Below are 17,898 nucleotides of genomic sequence, written 5' to 3'. Positions count from 1 at the left end.
AGTGTAATTCACAACCTATTCTGGCTTTCTCATAAATGTAATGCAGAGTTTTAGTAGTTCCAGAGATGTGATGTAATTCCAAACCCAAAGTGGCTTAAAATGGGATCTTAAAAATGATTTCACCTGTATCTCATGTTTTTCATCTAAAATAGGTAATCTTTCACCTAGATGGCTAGAGTTTTGAGATTAACTGCAATGCTTGTAAATCACAGGACCTAAAGCTCAAAACTTAGAAATCATTCAGTCCCAATAATTTCATTTTACAAATGAGGAAAAACTTTATAACATTAAATAAATGTGAATAGAAAATATAAAAATAAAAACATTAAAACACAATGAAATCACTTAAGTTAAACTCAACATTTACCTTTAGACAATAAAAAAATTACTTTGCTATCCAAAAATTCTTCATTTCTATTCCAGATAACTTTATCAGAGGGACTTAGAAAAGATAAGCAAGGTATGTAGAATGTTTTGTTCAGTGTAGTTCTTTTTCCTCCTAATCCAGGGTATGGATAATCTTTCTGGACTGAAAGACTGTAGATAAGCACTCAGTAAGCTTTATCCGATTGATTAAGAGTTATCTCATTCACAAGAAGTGTTGGCTAGTCCATTATATAAATCACTGAAGCCTACATCTACCTCACGTGCTATGCCTGATGTATAAGCTGTATAAAAGCAATCCAGGGGATTTGGGGGAAGGGTTATCACTAATACTACCATTATACAAAATTCATGTGCCAAAGTACAATAGTTGATACTTTCCATGCACAGTAAATAATACAAACTCTCCTGCCCCCCAAATTTGTTCTGTTTTGTTTTTCTATGAGGTATCCTTACAGGCTAACAAAGAAGCATCCAAGAGGCACAGTATACAGAGGACTGGGCCTGGACTAAGGAAGACCAAGTTCAAATTCAGCTTCAGACACTTCCTATGTAACCCTGGGTAAGCATTCTCAGATTCCCCAAAGGTGAAATGGAGGAAATAACCTTCCAAGGTTGCTGTGAGGATCACATGAGATAATGATTGTAAAGCACTTAACACAGTGCCTGGTACCTAGTAAGTACTATGCAAACATCAGCTAGTATTATTAATATCTAGTTACTAATGTCTAATTATTAATCTAGTTTTCTGATTTTTTCCAAAAAAACATTCATTTAGATGAGCTAACTACCTTACTGCTTCTTTTCATTTCAAACTTCACCTTAACTAAAGATGGTCTCAAATCATTCAGAGTAGGAAAAGCTGTTAAATGTCTAAGCATGTGTTTCATTCGCTCATGTCTTTTGACACATTATTTTATATTTGTCCCCTTGATCATACATTGAAGAAACTTTTAAATATTTTCTCATTCATCAGAAAACCACAGAACTTCAAGAAAAGTAAAGGCATATATGATTATGTCAGATCTTGGTCTTTCTACTTCTTCATCCTCCTATCAAAACACAAATCTACACATCCAACAGACAGAGAGCTGATGGCAAAAAATATAGAAGAAAAAATAATTTTCTCTTTTGAGGTAGTAAGATGCTAGGTCACAGCAACATTATGTCCAATTCTATCACCACTATGGTTCAAGTTAAAATATTTGCCTTCACTGCTGCAACAGCACTCCCTTCCTCAAGTCTTTCTTCTTTTTAATCCATACTCCACACAATTAAAAAATGATAATCCCAAAACATAGACCTGATTTCATCCCTCTCTTATATAAAAAAACTAAATGGCCCCTTAACAACTCTAGGATGAGAGTTATTCATCTTTTTATGGGTCATAGACTCTTTTGAAGTCTCTAGAGACTCTTCTCTGAATATTTTTAAATTCATGAAATAAAATAAAATTACAAAGGAAACCAATTATGCTATATGTGTGTGTAAATATATATATATATATATATATATATATTTTTAAGTTCATGGACTCCAAATTAAGAATCCCTGCTCTAACTCATCTGTTTAGCACTAAGATCTTTCACAATGTGGCTCAAATATATACCACTCGAGGTTTCATACACATCATTCCTCTGCTATTTCTTTGCACAATATTTCATTCTTCTTCTCCCTACCTTTGCATAAGTCAAGCTTGGAATACTCTCTCTCCTCACCTCAACTTTTCAGAATTTCCTAAATCCCTTCAAAACCCAGGATAAGCGGCACTCCTCCATGAGTCTTTTCCTAATCTCAATTTCTAATTCCCTTATGTGTTTAAGGTTCATTTTTTTATAGAAAATAAGCTCTTTGTGGGCAGGGATATTTCACTTTTATTGTTATTATCCCTAGCACCAAGAACAATACCTGACATGTAAAAGACACTTAATAAATCCTTACTGATTTTGGCATAACTCTAGGATGAGACTTCAATATAAACTAGAAAATATATACAGAGAGATAGGATAAAGGAGAGTAGAGTATAAGAAAAGTATAGCACTTCTAAAAGGAATCCCTCTATATTTATAATTAAAATTAAAAGTAAATCAGTTCTACTATGTCTTTGGAGTCATTTTCACCCATTATCTATATATTATTTTAATGAAAAGGAGAAGAGAAATAGCTTTGTAATTCAAAGACTTTATTGACAGTTTGGGGGCAGCTCAGTGTCTCAGGAAACAAACCCTTTCCTTTCTAATGACTCAGAAAAATAAAAACCACCCACTTAGTGCAAGACTGGCAACTGAAGATAAACTTAAAGAGAAGTGGGGCAGGCTACATTATTAAACAATGAGCTAAATGTATCCCAAGGCCGAAGGATGCTATAAAAACAGGGGTGCTTTTTTGTAATAGCAAAGAACTGAAAAGCAATGTAGATGTTGTTCAACTGGGGAAATGGCTCAACAATTGTGGTATATTAATATAATGAAAAGTTAATGCACTTTAAGAGACAATGAAAATGAAGAATATAGGGAGGCATGGGAAGACTAACATATGCTAATGCAAAGGGAATTCAAATGAACCAATATGTACAATAGTTGTTTGCATGATATCTTCCCCAATAAACTGTGAGGTCTACTTCCTTTCCATCCCAAAATTTAGCCCAATACCTAGAACATAGTAGGAGTTTAATAAATGCTAGGTAACTAAACAAGAAAACAACATGCATGATAACAACAACTATGGAAATAGAAAAAACAACAAAAAATACATTATATAATGATAATAAGCAAGCTTGTCTCTAAAGAAAAACTATGAGAATACTTCCTTTCTTTGTAGAGATTGGGGACTATGGATATAAAAATACCACAAAACTGTTGAAATTGAGTAATTGTTTAGTTTCACTGAACTGCTTTTTTTTTTTTTCTCTTTAGTTTTTATTCTTTGTTATGGGGCTCATTCTCTGGATAGGACATAAGCATGATTTGTTAGGAAATAAAATGATTTTTAAAAAAAGAGAATTTTTTAAAAGTACTAAATAGGATTTATAAGATACATCATAACCAAATTACTCAATTCCATTTGCATTGAATGAAAACGAATTAAGTCTTATTTAGTAGTCTTATGCTGGAGTGGATGAAATTGTTTTCCTTTATGAAAAAGTTAAGTAAAAGATTCTTTTTTTTTAAACTTATATCAAAAACCTTTATGTTCAGAAATTCTTTTTCAACAGCAGTTTCACTGCCTCCACAGGAAACTATCATATCCAATTAATGATTGTCTACTCATATTCAAAATAATGCCAAGAACCCAACCCATTTTGGAATTTGTTCTACTTTGAATACATAAAAATAACCTAAATATCACTGAGGCTAAAATTCTTACCTCTGCTGCTAAATAATTTCCAGTTGCCAGATGCTTGAATCTGAATAAACTGTTCCACTGTCCTGCTCCCCCACGGCAGGGATCATGATGCACCACCTACAGAACAAGACAATGACAACCACAGCTAAATAATGTGATCAAATCACTGATAAGGGTGAGATATTTTAAGCTATCTATTCCTAGGTTGTACATGCTAGGTCAGGAGTCAAGAGGGCCTGAATTCAAATCTAATTTCAGATATTTACTAGCTGTGTGATCCTGGGCAAATCACTTAACCCTGTTTGCCTCAGTTCCTTCTACTGTAAAATGAGCTGGAGAAGGAAATGTCGAATCATTTCCATATCTTTGCTAAGAAAACTCCAAGTGGGATCATGAAGAGTTGGACACAACTAAAACAGCTGAACAACAGCAATCACTATTGTCATAGGAATGTTTCTGATTGGGGAATTTTCAGGATATTGGTGTATCATTTTAAAATGGAGGCAACCGTGTATCACTAAACTAAGGTTCTATCCTGTTCTGAGCAAGCCTGGAAAGAAGAAAAGACCCAGATGCTCAATCAGGAGCCTGCACAAGTTCTAAAGGGTTTAACAATTGGGAAGAAGCCACACCATGTTTCCATTAGTAGACTCTTGATTCCAAGAAATTCATCTTTAAGTAAAAAGCCATGTGCTGATAAATGTCTAATAACTGACTCTCTAGTAGAAAATATATGTATGTCACTTTTTAAAAATCAATTTATTCCATTATTTCTCAAGCTTAGACAATCAGCAAAACTAAGTGTCTGAGGCCAGATTTGGACTCGGGAAGATGAGTCTTTCTAACTCAAGACCCACCACTGTATCCACTACACTTCCCTAGTTTTAGGTAATACAATATACATTGTATGTATACACATGTTTGTATGTTCTCTTCTCCACTGCAATGTAAGATCCTTGAGGCCATAGGCCATGTTTTGTTTTTCTTTGTGTTCTTAGACAGTGCATGGAATGTAGTAAGGACTTATGAAACGTTTGTTGAATGATCAATTGATCATTCACGAATAAGGGATGTAACAAAATATCTGGTTTATAATACTCAGTTTTTGTCTCTGTAAATTATTTTCATACCTCAATTTCCCAGAGTGCTTTGGAACTTGTGGCAGATGTAGCTGACTGACGCAAAGTTGTACGAAGGAAAATATGTTGAATTTTCTCATATTCATCACAGGTCAGAAACTTCTCTTGTTCTGCATGAAACAATCTAACAACATCACCCTAGAAAAATAAGTAAGTGAACTTTTTATTTCCAAACATAAGATTAAGCAGATGCTCTCAATTCACAAAGAAAGCCAGCGAAAGGAAAGTTTATAAATCTATTTGACTTGGGATTATGACAAAAATAACCACTTATCATGCCTATCCACTAGAGACTACAATGCCTTCCCTTATTCATCTCAAGAGGCTGTGGTAAGGACTAACTGGAATATTTGGCAATGCTAAATCAGAAGCCACAGTGAAAGTTCTTGAATGGATTCAAGGCATTGTATAAGTGGTTTGTCATCTCAGGAAAGAGTAGAATGCCTAATACAAGAATATATAATAATATGTAATTTTTTACATATAACACATGTGTTATATGTAAAAATATATATATATATATATATATATATACATAATAACACATGATAATAGGACATATAGCCACTTCCTATGATAATGGAGGAAACCAGACACTGAAGCTTTCCATTCTTCCTGGAGGTTTCCATCTCAACTTTCTTCCTTGATTTTTACTTTGCTTCTATTCGAGCTTATTCAGAGATATAAAAACTATACTTAGTGATCAAATAAACAGGCCATCTCTGGTATATTTACTTCAAATAACTAGATAACATATCATCACCATCATAAAATCATTATCACTAATATTAATCATATTTTTATGACATAACAAAGATTTCAACCTTCAGAAGGTATTGCAAACATTATCCCCATTTTGTAGAACAGGAGATTGAAGCTTAAAGGTAATATATAACTGGCCCACAACTAGTAATGATCACCTAGGCCAAAGGACAAAAGTTAAAATTAGTAATACATATCTTAAATTGTTTTGATCAATAATTAGGGCTGTGTATAACTAATTCAAAAAGGAAACTTTAATTTTCCCAAACTACATACCCCTTTGAGAACATCTTCACGATAGCAACTGAATTTCATGAACAAAGTGATTTTCCAGCTAGTGTTGCAATTAACTGCATTGACCTATGAAAGGAAAAAGTATATAACAATTATAAGATACCTAATCATGTTCAATAATAAAATATGAAGTTTTATTTTAATGTAACCAAGGAAATAAAAAGAGACTTTGGTCAATGTGTTTCAGTTTTCCATCACAGTCTCTTCATTTTCTATCTATGTCTCTGGTTTCAACTCCATGAAACATCATACCCCTGGGCTGGGTACCTCATGTGTACCTCCCTTTTCAACTTCCTTTTGTGTATTGTCTTTCCTCATCAGATTTCAGGCTCCCTGAAGCCAAGAACTGTCTGTCTTTTTCTATTTCCCTAGCACAACTAACTCATAATAAGCATTTTTAAAATGTTTATTGAATTAAAATTCTATAATTACAAAATTTGCAATTTAGGTCCTAAATTTTAAGATTTACTCTCCACTTTGCTCTAGTTTTTGCCCATATGTGCATTCCTGAATACAGAAACAGAAATTTGCTGGGAGTGAAGTAATTGTTGTGATAAGCAGAACTTACAAAAATCAACTGCTGAGGGAAATCCCACCATATTACAACAAACAACACCACATAAGAGACATCGGGTCAGAAATCATGCAAAAGGGGTAAGGAAACAATGGAAGGGGAACCCTCTCTATATTCTCTGTCTCACATTGTCATAGATATCTATGGAGCTGATAATATAGGAACTGCCACAGAAAGGCTACCATGCTAGGATATATTCAAATCCTCCCCCAAATCCAATAAGGACTACATATTTACAGAGTTCATGGGATCTCAGCTGAAGTAGATGTTGATAACATGAACTGTTCCTTTGTTTTTTTAAACTTTAGCTATAGAAAGCAAGTGGAGGTTCCCTAGCAAAAGCATTTCATATCTCCCAAATACAAGTACTATAAAGTTAGGAATACTTTTCTTAATTAATGGGAAAACTGCTATCATTGGAAATAGAGACTGCTCACCCTTTACCTTAACCACAGTCTCTTGACCTTTCATTATTGTACCATTAAATTCTAATTTCTTTCAGTAAAGATAGTCTAATCTATATATAATATAACTGCAGATTTCCTTTTGGGTCATGCAAAGTGGAACAGAGATAAAAATCTTAATGGGAAATGAGACACGAGCTATATTTTTTGGAGATTTTCCCAGAATTCTAGGTGGGGACAAAATAATGAGCCAAATTTGTGACAAATTTATAAAACATTTTAGGTGAATGATTTTAAACCACAGACTGGGCCTAGAGGAACCAGTGACAATAGAGGAAGGGCAGGTGTTTGTGTAGTTCGGAAAGTTATTTCAAATGTATCTTCTCCATGTAAAATAGCTAACTGATCTCCCTACCCCTCAAGCACTTGGATCCCTTACCCTATAGTATATAATACTCTAAAAGTATCTTGAGGCAGGAGACATGGGATTTTATATTAGCATTTAACAGCGTTAATTATGCCATGTTTTAGCTTTATTGTCTCTCCTTTATTTTTTAAGCTTAGTCATATAAGACACTGGCTAGTTTTTCATGAAAACACAAACTATCAGAATCCAATACTTAACGTGCAACAAGAAAATGGTATTTACTCACATATATTGTATCTGGGTTATACTGTAACACATGTAAAATGTATGGGATTGCCTGTCATCTAGGGGAGGGAGTAGAGGGAGGGAGGGAGGAGAAAATTTGGAAAAATGAATACAAGGGATAATGTTATAAAAAAAAATTACTCATGCATATGTACTGTCAAAAAATTTATAATTATAAAATTAATAAAAAAAAGAAAAAAGAAATGAATGTTGAAAACTATCTTTACATATATTTGGAAAAATAAAATACTATTAAAGATTAAAAAAAAAAAAAAGAAGAAAACACAAACTAAAGAAATTATATGCACAGAAAAGTAAGTCCTGTACAAACATTCCCATTTAGTCCTTCTTTCTTGAACTTACCTCTTTACACCCTGGATTATCTAGAAGCTCTATGTTGCTCGCATGTAGTGGCTGTCCTGCATTGACTGGCATCAATACAACTTTATCTCCTACAACAATCTAAGGATCAAAAATAAATGAAAATTGAAACAAACCAAATTACAGCAACGTTGGATCTTTAGGATTCATAAGCAAAACAAATCCAAAATTAGACTTGGTCATTAACCAGATACCAAACTACTTTTTAATTTAATATGGTTCGCACCTCTGATTCTTTTTTTTTTTTAATGTCTTTGAATACATGTCACATAACTATTTTACATTGGATAGCCATCTGGATTCAGATACCTGATAAAAACCTTTCAACTTCTTATGAGAGTAATCACAGTATATATATGTATGTATGTATTTTTTTTTCCTGAAGCAATTGGAGTTAAGTGACTTGCCCAGGGTCACACAGCTAGGAAGTGTTAAGTGTCTGAGACCAGATTTGAACTCGAGTCCTCCTGAATTCAGGGCTGGTGCTCTATCCACTGCGCCACCTAGCTGCCCCTCACAGTTTATATTTACAAAGCACTTTCATACATATTATCCTACTTGGTCTTTGGAACTTGTGAAATAGATTAGGCAATGGTGAACAGGCCTCTTGGCTTAGTGGACAGTCAAGAAGACTTGAGTCAAGACACCCTGTCCCTGACACTAGCTTTGTGATCCGAGACAAGTCACACTATCTCAGCCTTAGTTTAACTTAGCCATAAAATAGAGATAAAAAGAGAATCTAACTCTCATAGGACTGTTTGATTTTTTTTTTTTACTTTAAACATGTGTAATAAATTCTTCTAAACATTTCCACACTTATGCTGCACAAGAAAAATCAGATCAAAAAGAGAAAAAATTAGAAAGAAAAAAAAGCAAGCAAACAACAAAAGGTGAAAATACTGTGTTGTGATCCACATTCAGTCCCCACAGTTCTTTCTGAATGCAAATGACTCTCTCCATCACAAGTCTATTAAAATTGGCCTGAATCACCTTATTGTTGAAAAGGGTCAAGTTCATTGGACTGTTGTTAGGATCAAATAAGTTAATATTATGTAAGCAAAGAGCTTTGCAGGCCTTAAAGAATGAGTAATGATTGCCATTAATTTTACAATTACAACTATGATCATTTTTACAGATGAGAAAAGCAAGTGTTAGAGTTCAAGTAATATGCCCACATATACCTAATAAAAGGCTAAAACAGGATGTGAATCTAGGGTTTTCTGTCTTCAAATTCAATGTTATTTCATGCTGCTTTACTTAGAGCTCTCATGTAAAGTATAAAAAGAAGCTTTCAGTCCTTCTAAGTCTAATAATGAATTATTATTTTGAAACTAAATGGGTTTGTCAGATAAATGAAACCTTAATTCTGAAACATACACATAAAGTATTTCATATTTAAATGTGCTCAAAAGAACAAATATTAAAAGTACCACATAATGAATAAAATGAGTAATTTAATAAATTGACTCTTCTTTATGATCTAAGAAAATAGCTCATATATTTTAATATCACTTGTTAGGCTGAAGGTTCTCAAAGTGTGGTCTAAAGATGAAATCTTTTCAGGGGGGTCCATGAAGTCAAACTGTTTTCATAAGAATACTAACATGAGAAATAACGATGTAATCCACATAAACAAAAGCTCTCTGAGTTCAAAACAATAATTTAAAAGTGTAAAGTGATTCTGAGTGCAAAAAAGTTTGAAAACTGCTCCCCTATGAAAAAAATAAGTTAGCATATATGAACATCCCAGAAATTTTAATGTGGTTTTAAGATACTAATGTGCTAAGATTTTTGGAAGACTCTTGTAATGAGGAAACATGTTTATAGCTTGGTCCTTATGTGTTTTACCTGATTCTCCCCAGAAGATATGATTCTCAGAACAATGCTCATTTTTAAAATACATAGAATCATATTTTGATATGCTGGAGCTGACTTTATACTGACTCAAGAAAGACAATTGTTAAATTTTCAAAATAAATATTTAAACCTTGGGAACTAGCGACTAGTTTATTGTCTTATTGATTTCTAGATTTAAGAAAATGACAGAAATTAAATAATATAATTTAAATTTTAAAATGTGTTATGCTTATATTTCCTTACCCCAGAGAATTAGCTGTTAAACATATACCAGCATCCCTCTTTGTGAAATTCAAATTAATTGTAGGAAAACTTCATTGAAAGACCAAACAGAAGATGATCTAGTCTTGTTAAACTTGTTAATACTGTCTATCCTTACTACAAGTTTTATTTTATCATCTTCAGTAATTGCAGCAATGAAAACTAAAAATTATGCTCCCCAAGCTATGAATGACTTTTTACCTGTTCTCTCTAATAAATGCATACTACTTTACATTTGTCTATTTCTTTATCTAGCTTTGCTCCCCTGGAACTCTAGCATGAATCATAATAGCACCATTCCTGCAGCATCTAAATACTTTGTCATAATATCTGTTCACTAACATACCAAAAAAGAAAAAATTATTCTTTTCATGGGCATCAAGGTAGCACAGTAGATAGAGCACTAGGTTTGGAATCAGGAAGACTCATTGTCATGAGTTCAAATCTGGTCTCAGTAGGTTGGGAAAATCACTTAACCCTATTTGTCTCAGTTTCCTCATCTGTAAAATGAGCTGAAGAAAGAAACGACAAACAACTCTAGTATCTTTGCCAAGAAAACCCCAAATGGAGTCGCAAAGAATCAATCATGATTGAAACAACTCAACAATAACAACTTGTTTTCATAATTTAGTGGTTTTGACCAGCCTCATGTTTAGTCAACCCTGTCTTTTCCTCAAACAGTACATCATAGCACACTCATCCCCTACCCAACTCTAAAACCTTTGGAAAAACCCCATAGCCTGTTTAATGAAGTTCAAATTCCTTAGGATAACATTCAAACTCTCCCACAATCTTATTGTGACCTATTTTTCCAGTCTTATCTCATGTTTCCCTTGATATTCTTTATAGTACAGCCAAATAGTACTATTACTTACTCTCTAAATTTGGCTTAATCTATCCCTTTTCCATACCTTCACTCACTTTGTTTCCCCTCCTAAAATGTCCTAATTCCTTCCCAAGATCTAGTTTTTGAAACTCTATACATTCTTCAAGCCTCAGTTCATATGTCACTTTTCCTGTAAAGCCTCTCCCGATTTCCCATGTTGGAAGCAGTTTCAACCTCTTAAAAACTCAAAAAGAAAAAAAAAAGTTTTATATGATATACTTGCAAGTTCATGGGCAATCATGTTTTATTATTATCATTATTATTATATATTATGTACTTCTCATATATTTGCCTACTGTTGTATTCTAGTCTTTTTTAGTGAATATTTTTTATCCTCTACTATATTATAAATTCCTTAAAAGGCACCATATGCCACTTATCCTCTCTCCTCTGATGTCTAATCTATTGCCATGAATATAATGGATATTTAATAAATCTGTTCTGAATCAGTGAGTAAACTTTCATCAGACAACCATGAAAATGAAAGTTTGAAAAAATTATGAGATTCAACTAACTAAAAGCAATGAGATGATCTTTTTAAGAATTTATAAATCAATTTAAACCCTATAGAGTTTCATAGCCTTGATCCAAATCAAGTTTTATACCAAATCACTATACTTCCTTGTATATAATTGACACTTGGTAAACATTTGCAGGGCAAATCATTAAGTAAACAAGTGAATTTTTTTTTTCCCTAAAAGCTGTTGGGGCCAAGTGTTGCTATCTGTGCAATACTGTGGATTCAAATAAAGATCAGTGATTGAAGAGAAGATTGTTCTGCGATTTGGGGCAGTAACTGAAATTTGCAGTACTTGTCCAGGTTCATCAATTATTTATCTTTTCAGATATTGAGCCATTTTGTAGCTCAAAATGAGATACCCCAGTGGATACATTGGATTTTTCGTTGCTATGAGTCCCAACAAAATACTTTTTAAAATTTAAAAATTTTCAAAATACTTCAAAAATTTCACTAAAATCTTATTTCAGCATATCCTTACAGCAATTCTTTTATACTGCCAACTAGTGTAACTAGTAACATACTTCAGCTTACTAAAAATATGGTTGCTATCTGAGCATCTATCAATATGTGCCTGTCTGAGTAAAGTATCATTTCAATGTTAACTGCAGTCCAGGAAACCTCTGGTTTTGCTATGCACTGTTAACTTGAAAATAAGGATAATAAAAAATTGCAAAAGATGCCAAAGTTACCTATTTGACAAGTCTGTTTCAAAACCATATAGAAGACAGATTATTTCAATTACTCTATAAATCATTGATTTGTTAGAGAGTTCAATACCACTACAATATACCCTATTTGCCAATAGCCCAAATAAGATGCCTCATAAATTACTTTTCCATTTTCTTTTCTATCAACATTGTTGAACAATCTTCTATGAAGTAGAGCTGAACTGATTGATAACTTATTGTTATGTATTGCTAATGAAAACCATAAGCTACATTGATATAACATCTCTCACCTATGCCCACCATCACCCTGGGACAGGACCCCATTCCTCTAGTCCCGGGCTACTGCAAGAGTCTGCTTGTTGGCCTCCCTACCACAAATCTCTCCCCACGCTGGTTCCTCTTCTACTCAGCAGCCAATGTGATCTTCCTAAATCATAGTTCTATCTCATCTCCCATTCCTCCAGGTCTAGAATACACTCTCCCTATCCATTCTGCTCTTCAGACTCATCTTCCTTGAAGAATCAGCCATATTCTGGAAACTTTTCTTCATTTTCCCCTTCTATTAGTGCTGTCATTCCTCAGATTACCTTGTATTGACCTAGAGTTGGACATATTGTAGTTGCCATTAGAATAGAAACTCACCTAGGACCAGAATTGAAATATTCTTATTTTTATATCTTCAATACCAGCATAATGCCTAGCATGTAGCTGACTTTTTTTTTTTAATACCCTGAATAAAATCTGTCAGTTCATTAATCCCAGCTGGAGGAGCTCAATATACACTTTACAACTGGATCTGACATGAAAAGATAAGGAATGTGTTGGACAAGATGCTTACAAACAATAAGACACACCATTGAGCCCTCACTTCACACAAGATGCCAGATGCTGAGGGGGAGGGAGAATAAAACAAATAAATATAAAATTCATTAAGGTTAACCATGTAGATCTAGATGTAGTTGATGGATAGAATGTTGGGCTTAAAGTCAGGAAGACTCACCTTCCTGAGTACAAATCTGGCTTCAGACACTTATTAGCTGTGTAATCCTGAGCAAGTCACTTAATCTTTTTTGCCTCAGTTTCCCCATCTGTAAAATGAGCTGGAGAAGGAAATGGCAAACCATTCTGATATCTTTGATGAGAACCCCAAAATGGAGCATGAAGAATTGGACACAAATGAAAAATAACTTTAAAAAAAACAAAATCTATTTAGAGAACCATTTAATTTGACAAATTTCACTGAAAGGTCTTATTTATGTTAGCCACCAGAGACTGGTCTACTGAAAGTATCAGAAAGTATCAGGTGCTTTTTCTTTTTTCTTTTGTTCCTCCCCCCAGCCCTTTTTTTTTTTTTTTTTTTTTGGTAAGGCAATTGCAGTTCAGTGACTTGCCCAGGATCACATAGCTAATAAGTGTCAAATATCTAAGCCCAAATTTGAACTCAGGTCCTCTTGACTCTTGACAACAGAGTTGGTACTCTATTTACTATGCCACCTATCTACCCCTGAGATATTTTTTCAAAGGAAAATTATAGAGACCTTAGTCTTTGCATTCATATCTCTGACAAGAAAGAATTACCTTCTTTTCTGAATCTAAAATACTCCTGAAAAGTTTAAAAATGCATTTTAGATGGCACTGTGATTTGACGATTGCACGATAAAGTCTCGTTGGTAATGAATGGTTGCTGCACTGCTATTTCTTGCCTTTCTTCTTGAAGTTTTAGCATGATATTGTAGAAATTGATCTGGTCTATGAATGATGAGTTTTTTAGCCTGTCTTTGTCACTAAGTTCAGGGCATCAGGCAAGGTAATTTTTTTTTTTTGATAGCTGTCTCTTCATCCATAAAAAAATGTAAGGATTACTAAAATCCATTCCAGCTCTAAAATTTTACAATTCTAGGTTGGTGATGAGTTGTAAGTAGACAGTGGTGAGTTATTATCTAATAATATTTCCTTGGCTCCCACTGGAGTCAATTTTTCCAAAGGAAAAGACTCATAGGATCCAAGATCCAAGGAGTGACTTCAGATGACATCTTAATCTAACCTCCTATTTTTGAAAGACTATAAAATAGAGGTGCAAGAAAAGCAAAGTGATACAGGTTACACAAAGTGAATAACCCACTTCTCTTACAATGAAACCTATGTTCTTTACACTGTACCCCAAGAGACAGATGGTTTCCTCTAAAAGTTCAGGAATTCCATTCTTGTTCTTTCCATTCAATGAGAATCAAAGGACATCAAGCTCGTTATTTATAACCCACCAACAAGGAAATAAAATGTGTGTTTGGGGATCAGTTCAGTGTAAAAAATGAAATAACAAAAATAAATTATTCTGGTTGAGAAATTGTGTTTTATTTGTCAAAATTAAGTATGTCAAGTACTTTAAACTTTCATGTGGTTCCTTCAATAGCTTTTACAATAATTCTAGTTAAAGAAAGACTTTCTATCATGTTGAATAATTGGAAAACAATGATTTTCTAACCCATGAGGCTGCTTTTTTATGTGAATATCACCATCCCAAAAATCTCCATGACACATTCAGCATCTACTATTGTTAAGTTACTGTTAATAATCCCCAAGAGTTCCTGATAATTTTGTAAGGATTGTTCAAATCCACCCATTCACTTTACTTGTGTCATGAAAAATCTATTGAATGATTATTATCAACTAAATGCCAGTTGAAATAATGACTGAAAAAGTAACCCATATTACAATCATCTACAAGTATTTTGACCTCTACATTCTCCTGTACTCATTTATTTTTTTGAAATTGGAACAAATTAGGCAATTTATTGAATCACCAATTATGAAATACCATTTATTAAAAATATCTTCAAACAAGTAATAAAATATCTCTATTTTAAAAGAATGGAAAATATACCTAAAGAGAAATAAACATAACAATTATGATTAGTAATATGACATTTATAATGACTAGGATGTGCTTTAAATTTTCACAGTGACCTTAATCATACTTAATTATATACAAAAGCTAAACACACTCTGTGACTAGTCAAAAAAAAAAAAAGAGAGAGAGAGAGAGCTATAAGCAATGTGAAGGTTGTCTCAGCCATGCCTTTTGGAGTACATCTACATAAAGATGACGTCTTTGCTGTATACAATTACTACATCTCACATATTAAGAAAATTCATATGTTTAACTTTGGTCTTTGCTTATCTTTTTCAATAAAAAAATATATTTATTTCAAATAGTTCATTACATTCAACTCTCTAATAACACTCTAGGTATTTAGGAGAAAGAACAAAATGAGTAAATGAAATTTGTAAAAAACAAAAACAAAAAAACCCCAGATCTTCATTTTAGCCAAAGATTTTAAACTATCTCCCAAAATCTTCAAAGTTTTAATTCCTTATGTTTTGTTGGCCTGCCAATTAGAAATCCTATTTAGCAGTTAAATAGATGAAAGAAATTATCTAAGAACATACATTGCCCACAATCTAAATAATCAGTTCCTGAATATTTGAGAGTTGATTGTAATCAACAACACAATACCATGCTCAAAGCACACATAAAATACCTACTGGGTGCAAAAATAAATAAAGGAGGCTTTAAGATTTTTTTTAAAGAATTCAAGAAAATAAAATTTAAAGTGCATTACATTCCTGCATGCCATGCTTTACTCAACCTTACCTATAAAGGTTAACATCAGATAATTGGTTTATCAAATTAAACCATCAAGCTTGTGTCCTGTGGAATTGAATTAGTACTTCAAAATTCACTGAAAGTACAGTTCAACTAGAAAAGATGCAAATTACCAAATCCTATATGTAAGATATAAAAATATTCATCAAAGAATGAAACAATTCTAAAAGCAATGATATCCTCTTTACTTCATTGCTCCAGAGACATTTATCCTTAGCTTGTCCCCTGTGCTGAAAGTTTTCTATTACCACCAATGTACAAGGAGTGTAAATCACTCTTTAAGAAAGTGATGAATTAAATCTCCTTGTTATTTATTCACTCACAAACACCTAATTTAAAGAGCTTTAAAAACCTCCCAGTGACTTATTTTCACCCAATATACATGAAATTCAGTGAAACAACTATCTTAACATAGTTGCCATGTATAAGCAGATAGATACTCATCTATGTTACCTCATACATATCTTTTTTTAGATAATATTTTCCCAATTACATGTGAAAACCATTTTTAACATTCAGAATTTTTTAAGTTTCAAATTCTAAATTCTATTCTTCCCTCCCTGAGACAATAAGCAATCTGATATAGGTTATCCATGTCATGTTCTAAGAAACCTATTCTTTGCAAACTACAGGACATATACTCATCTAGAATAATAAATTTAAATTCTCTGGACTCTCCCTGTTAATTCAGAAAAAGAGGAAGTAAACATTTGTCTAAGCCTAACTTCTCACTCTTGAATAAATGGTTCTCTTTTAAATCTTTAAAAAAGTTCTAAAATCCTTTCTAGCATCAATCTTAGTAGGTATTAGATATAACTAACCAAATGTAATGATATTGTCCTGCTTTTTATCAATAATTAATATCCTAGCTGGAAACTGGCTTAAGGAGTAATCTGATTTTTAATGTTATGCATTACTCATATTTATTATAAACAAATCATTTTAATGAATCCAAAAAGAGTAATCTGAAACCCCCAAATTATCTATTTCTAGCATTACACTTTCCCATCTTATTGATTATCAAGAACTCTAATTCTAGATTACATTTACATACATTGTCACCTTCGCTCCTCAGTTTCCAAAAGGGATGAATATAAAACCAGGACCCTTCGTTTCCTGCAGCATCCAAGGATACCCGCATAGCATTCTTCTCCAGCAAGGCAGGCAAACGCTTGTTGACTGTTAGGTATTTATTGCTTTTTATGTGTAGAAGCTGTCAAGAAAGCAAATAATCTTAGTTTCTTGCATAAGCACTTGATAATATTTTATATTTATATCAGACAGATATTCACAAGTCCTTGAGGTAAGTATAAAAGGAAGGAACCCTTTCACACTCACCTCTAGTTTAATACAAAAAAAAATTTTTTAAACAGCTACTTTGTACATACTGTCCTTCAGATAGAAAGATAAAATATAATTTTTTGTTTGTGTTATCCATGATTTCAATTGATCTATTTTTCCCAATAGGAAAGATCCCACAAAGTAAATTGGGAAATGGATTTTTTTTTTTTTAAAGGGAAACCTTCAGGAATATTCAAACCCATTGAAAGTAGCAAAGTTTAATTAAGCCCACGAAATTGTAATAAAATTATTTCACCCCTCCTCAAGCTTTGAACATAAAAGAAAAATAGAAAACAATTTTAAAATGTAATGATATTATCCTGCTTTTTATCAATAAACCAAGGAAGATATTAAAAATTCTACAAAAAATGTGGTGGAAAATAATATAATTAGGCTCTTTCACACAGTGTGGTGAACAGGTTAGCTAATAATTAAAATAGGCCTGCTTCAAATTAAGAGAATGTTCTCTTCTCTAAAGTATAATTGTTCTTTTGGAGCAGGTTTCTTGGAGGGCTTCTGGAAGCAGCCTTTGTTTCAGTTCAGTTCAATAATCCCAAATGCAGCCAGGAGTTAAAGTCCAAATCCTTTATTGTTTCCTTTTTCTGTCTTGCCTCTTTTCCTGGGGCCTGGTTAGCTTTCTTAGGGGCCTATCTCTCTCCTTGGTTCCCTGAGATCTGTCACTAGTCCTTTGTCTCTGCCAGCTTCAGCCTCTCATCCTTCCAATGTCTCCAGCCAGCACAAAGGCAGAAGTTGGAATGAATCTTGA

The 17,898-nt window shown here is 33.1% G+C and overlaps 1 protein-coding gene across 2 annotated transcripts in view; it reads right to left on the bottom strand.

The window, feature by feature from the left end:
- ITPR2 (inositol 1,4,5-trisphosphate receptor type 2) overlaps positions 1–17,898 on the bottom strand; it is a 507,042-nt gene that overhangs the window by 357,417 nt on the left and 131,727 nt on the right. For both annotated transcript variants that reach the window (XM_074268787.1, XM_074268789.1), the window contains exons 5-9: positions 16,846–17,004; positions 7,918–8,016; positions 5,907–5,990; positions 4,860–5,006; positions 3,751–3,846 (exon numbers count right to left, since the gene is read on the bottom strand). In XM_074268787.1, coding sequence (XP_074124888.1) covers positions 3,751–3,846; positions 4,860–5,006; positions 5,907–5,990; positions 7,918–8,016; positions 16,846–17,004 — 585 coding nt within the window. The remainder of the gene's footprint in view (positions 1–3,750; positions 3,847–4,859; positions 5,007–5,906; positions 5,991–7,917; positions 8,017–16,845; positions 17,005–17,898) is intronic.

Source organism: Sminthopsis crassicaudata, chromosome 5 (assembly GCF_048593235.1).
Source record: "Sminthopsis crassicaudata isolate SCR6 chromosome 5, ASM4859323v1, whole genome shotgun sequence".
In the NCBI taxonomy this organism is placed as follows: domain Eukaryota; kingdom Metazoa; phylum Chordata; class Mammalia; order Dasyuromorphia; family Dasyuridae; genus Sminthopsis; species Sminthopsis crassicaudata.
The sequence above is the reverse complement of the archived record's forward strand: the minus strand, read 5'-3'. Positions and strand labels throughout refer to the sequence as shown.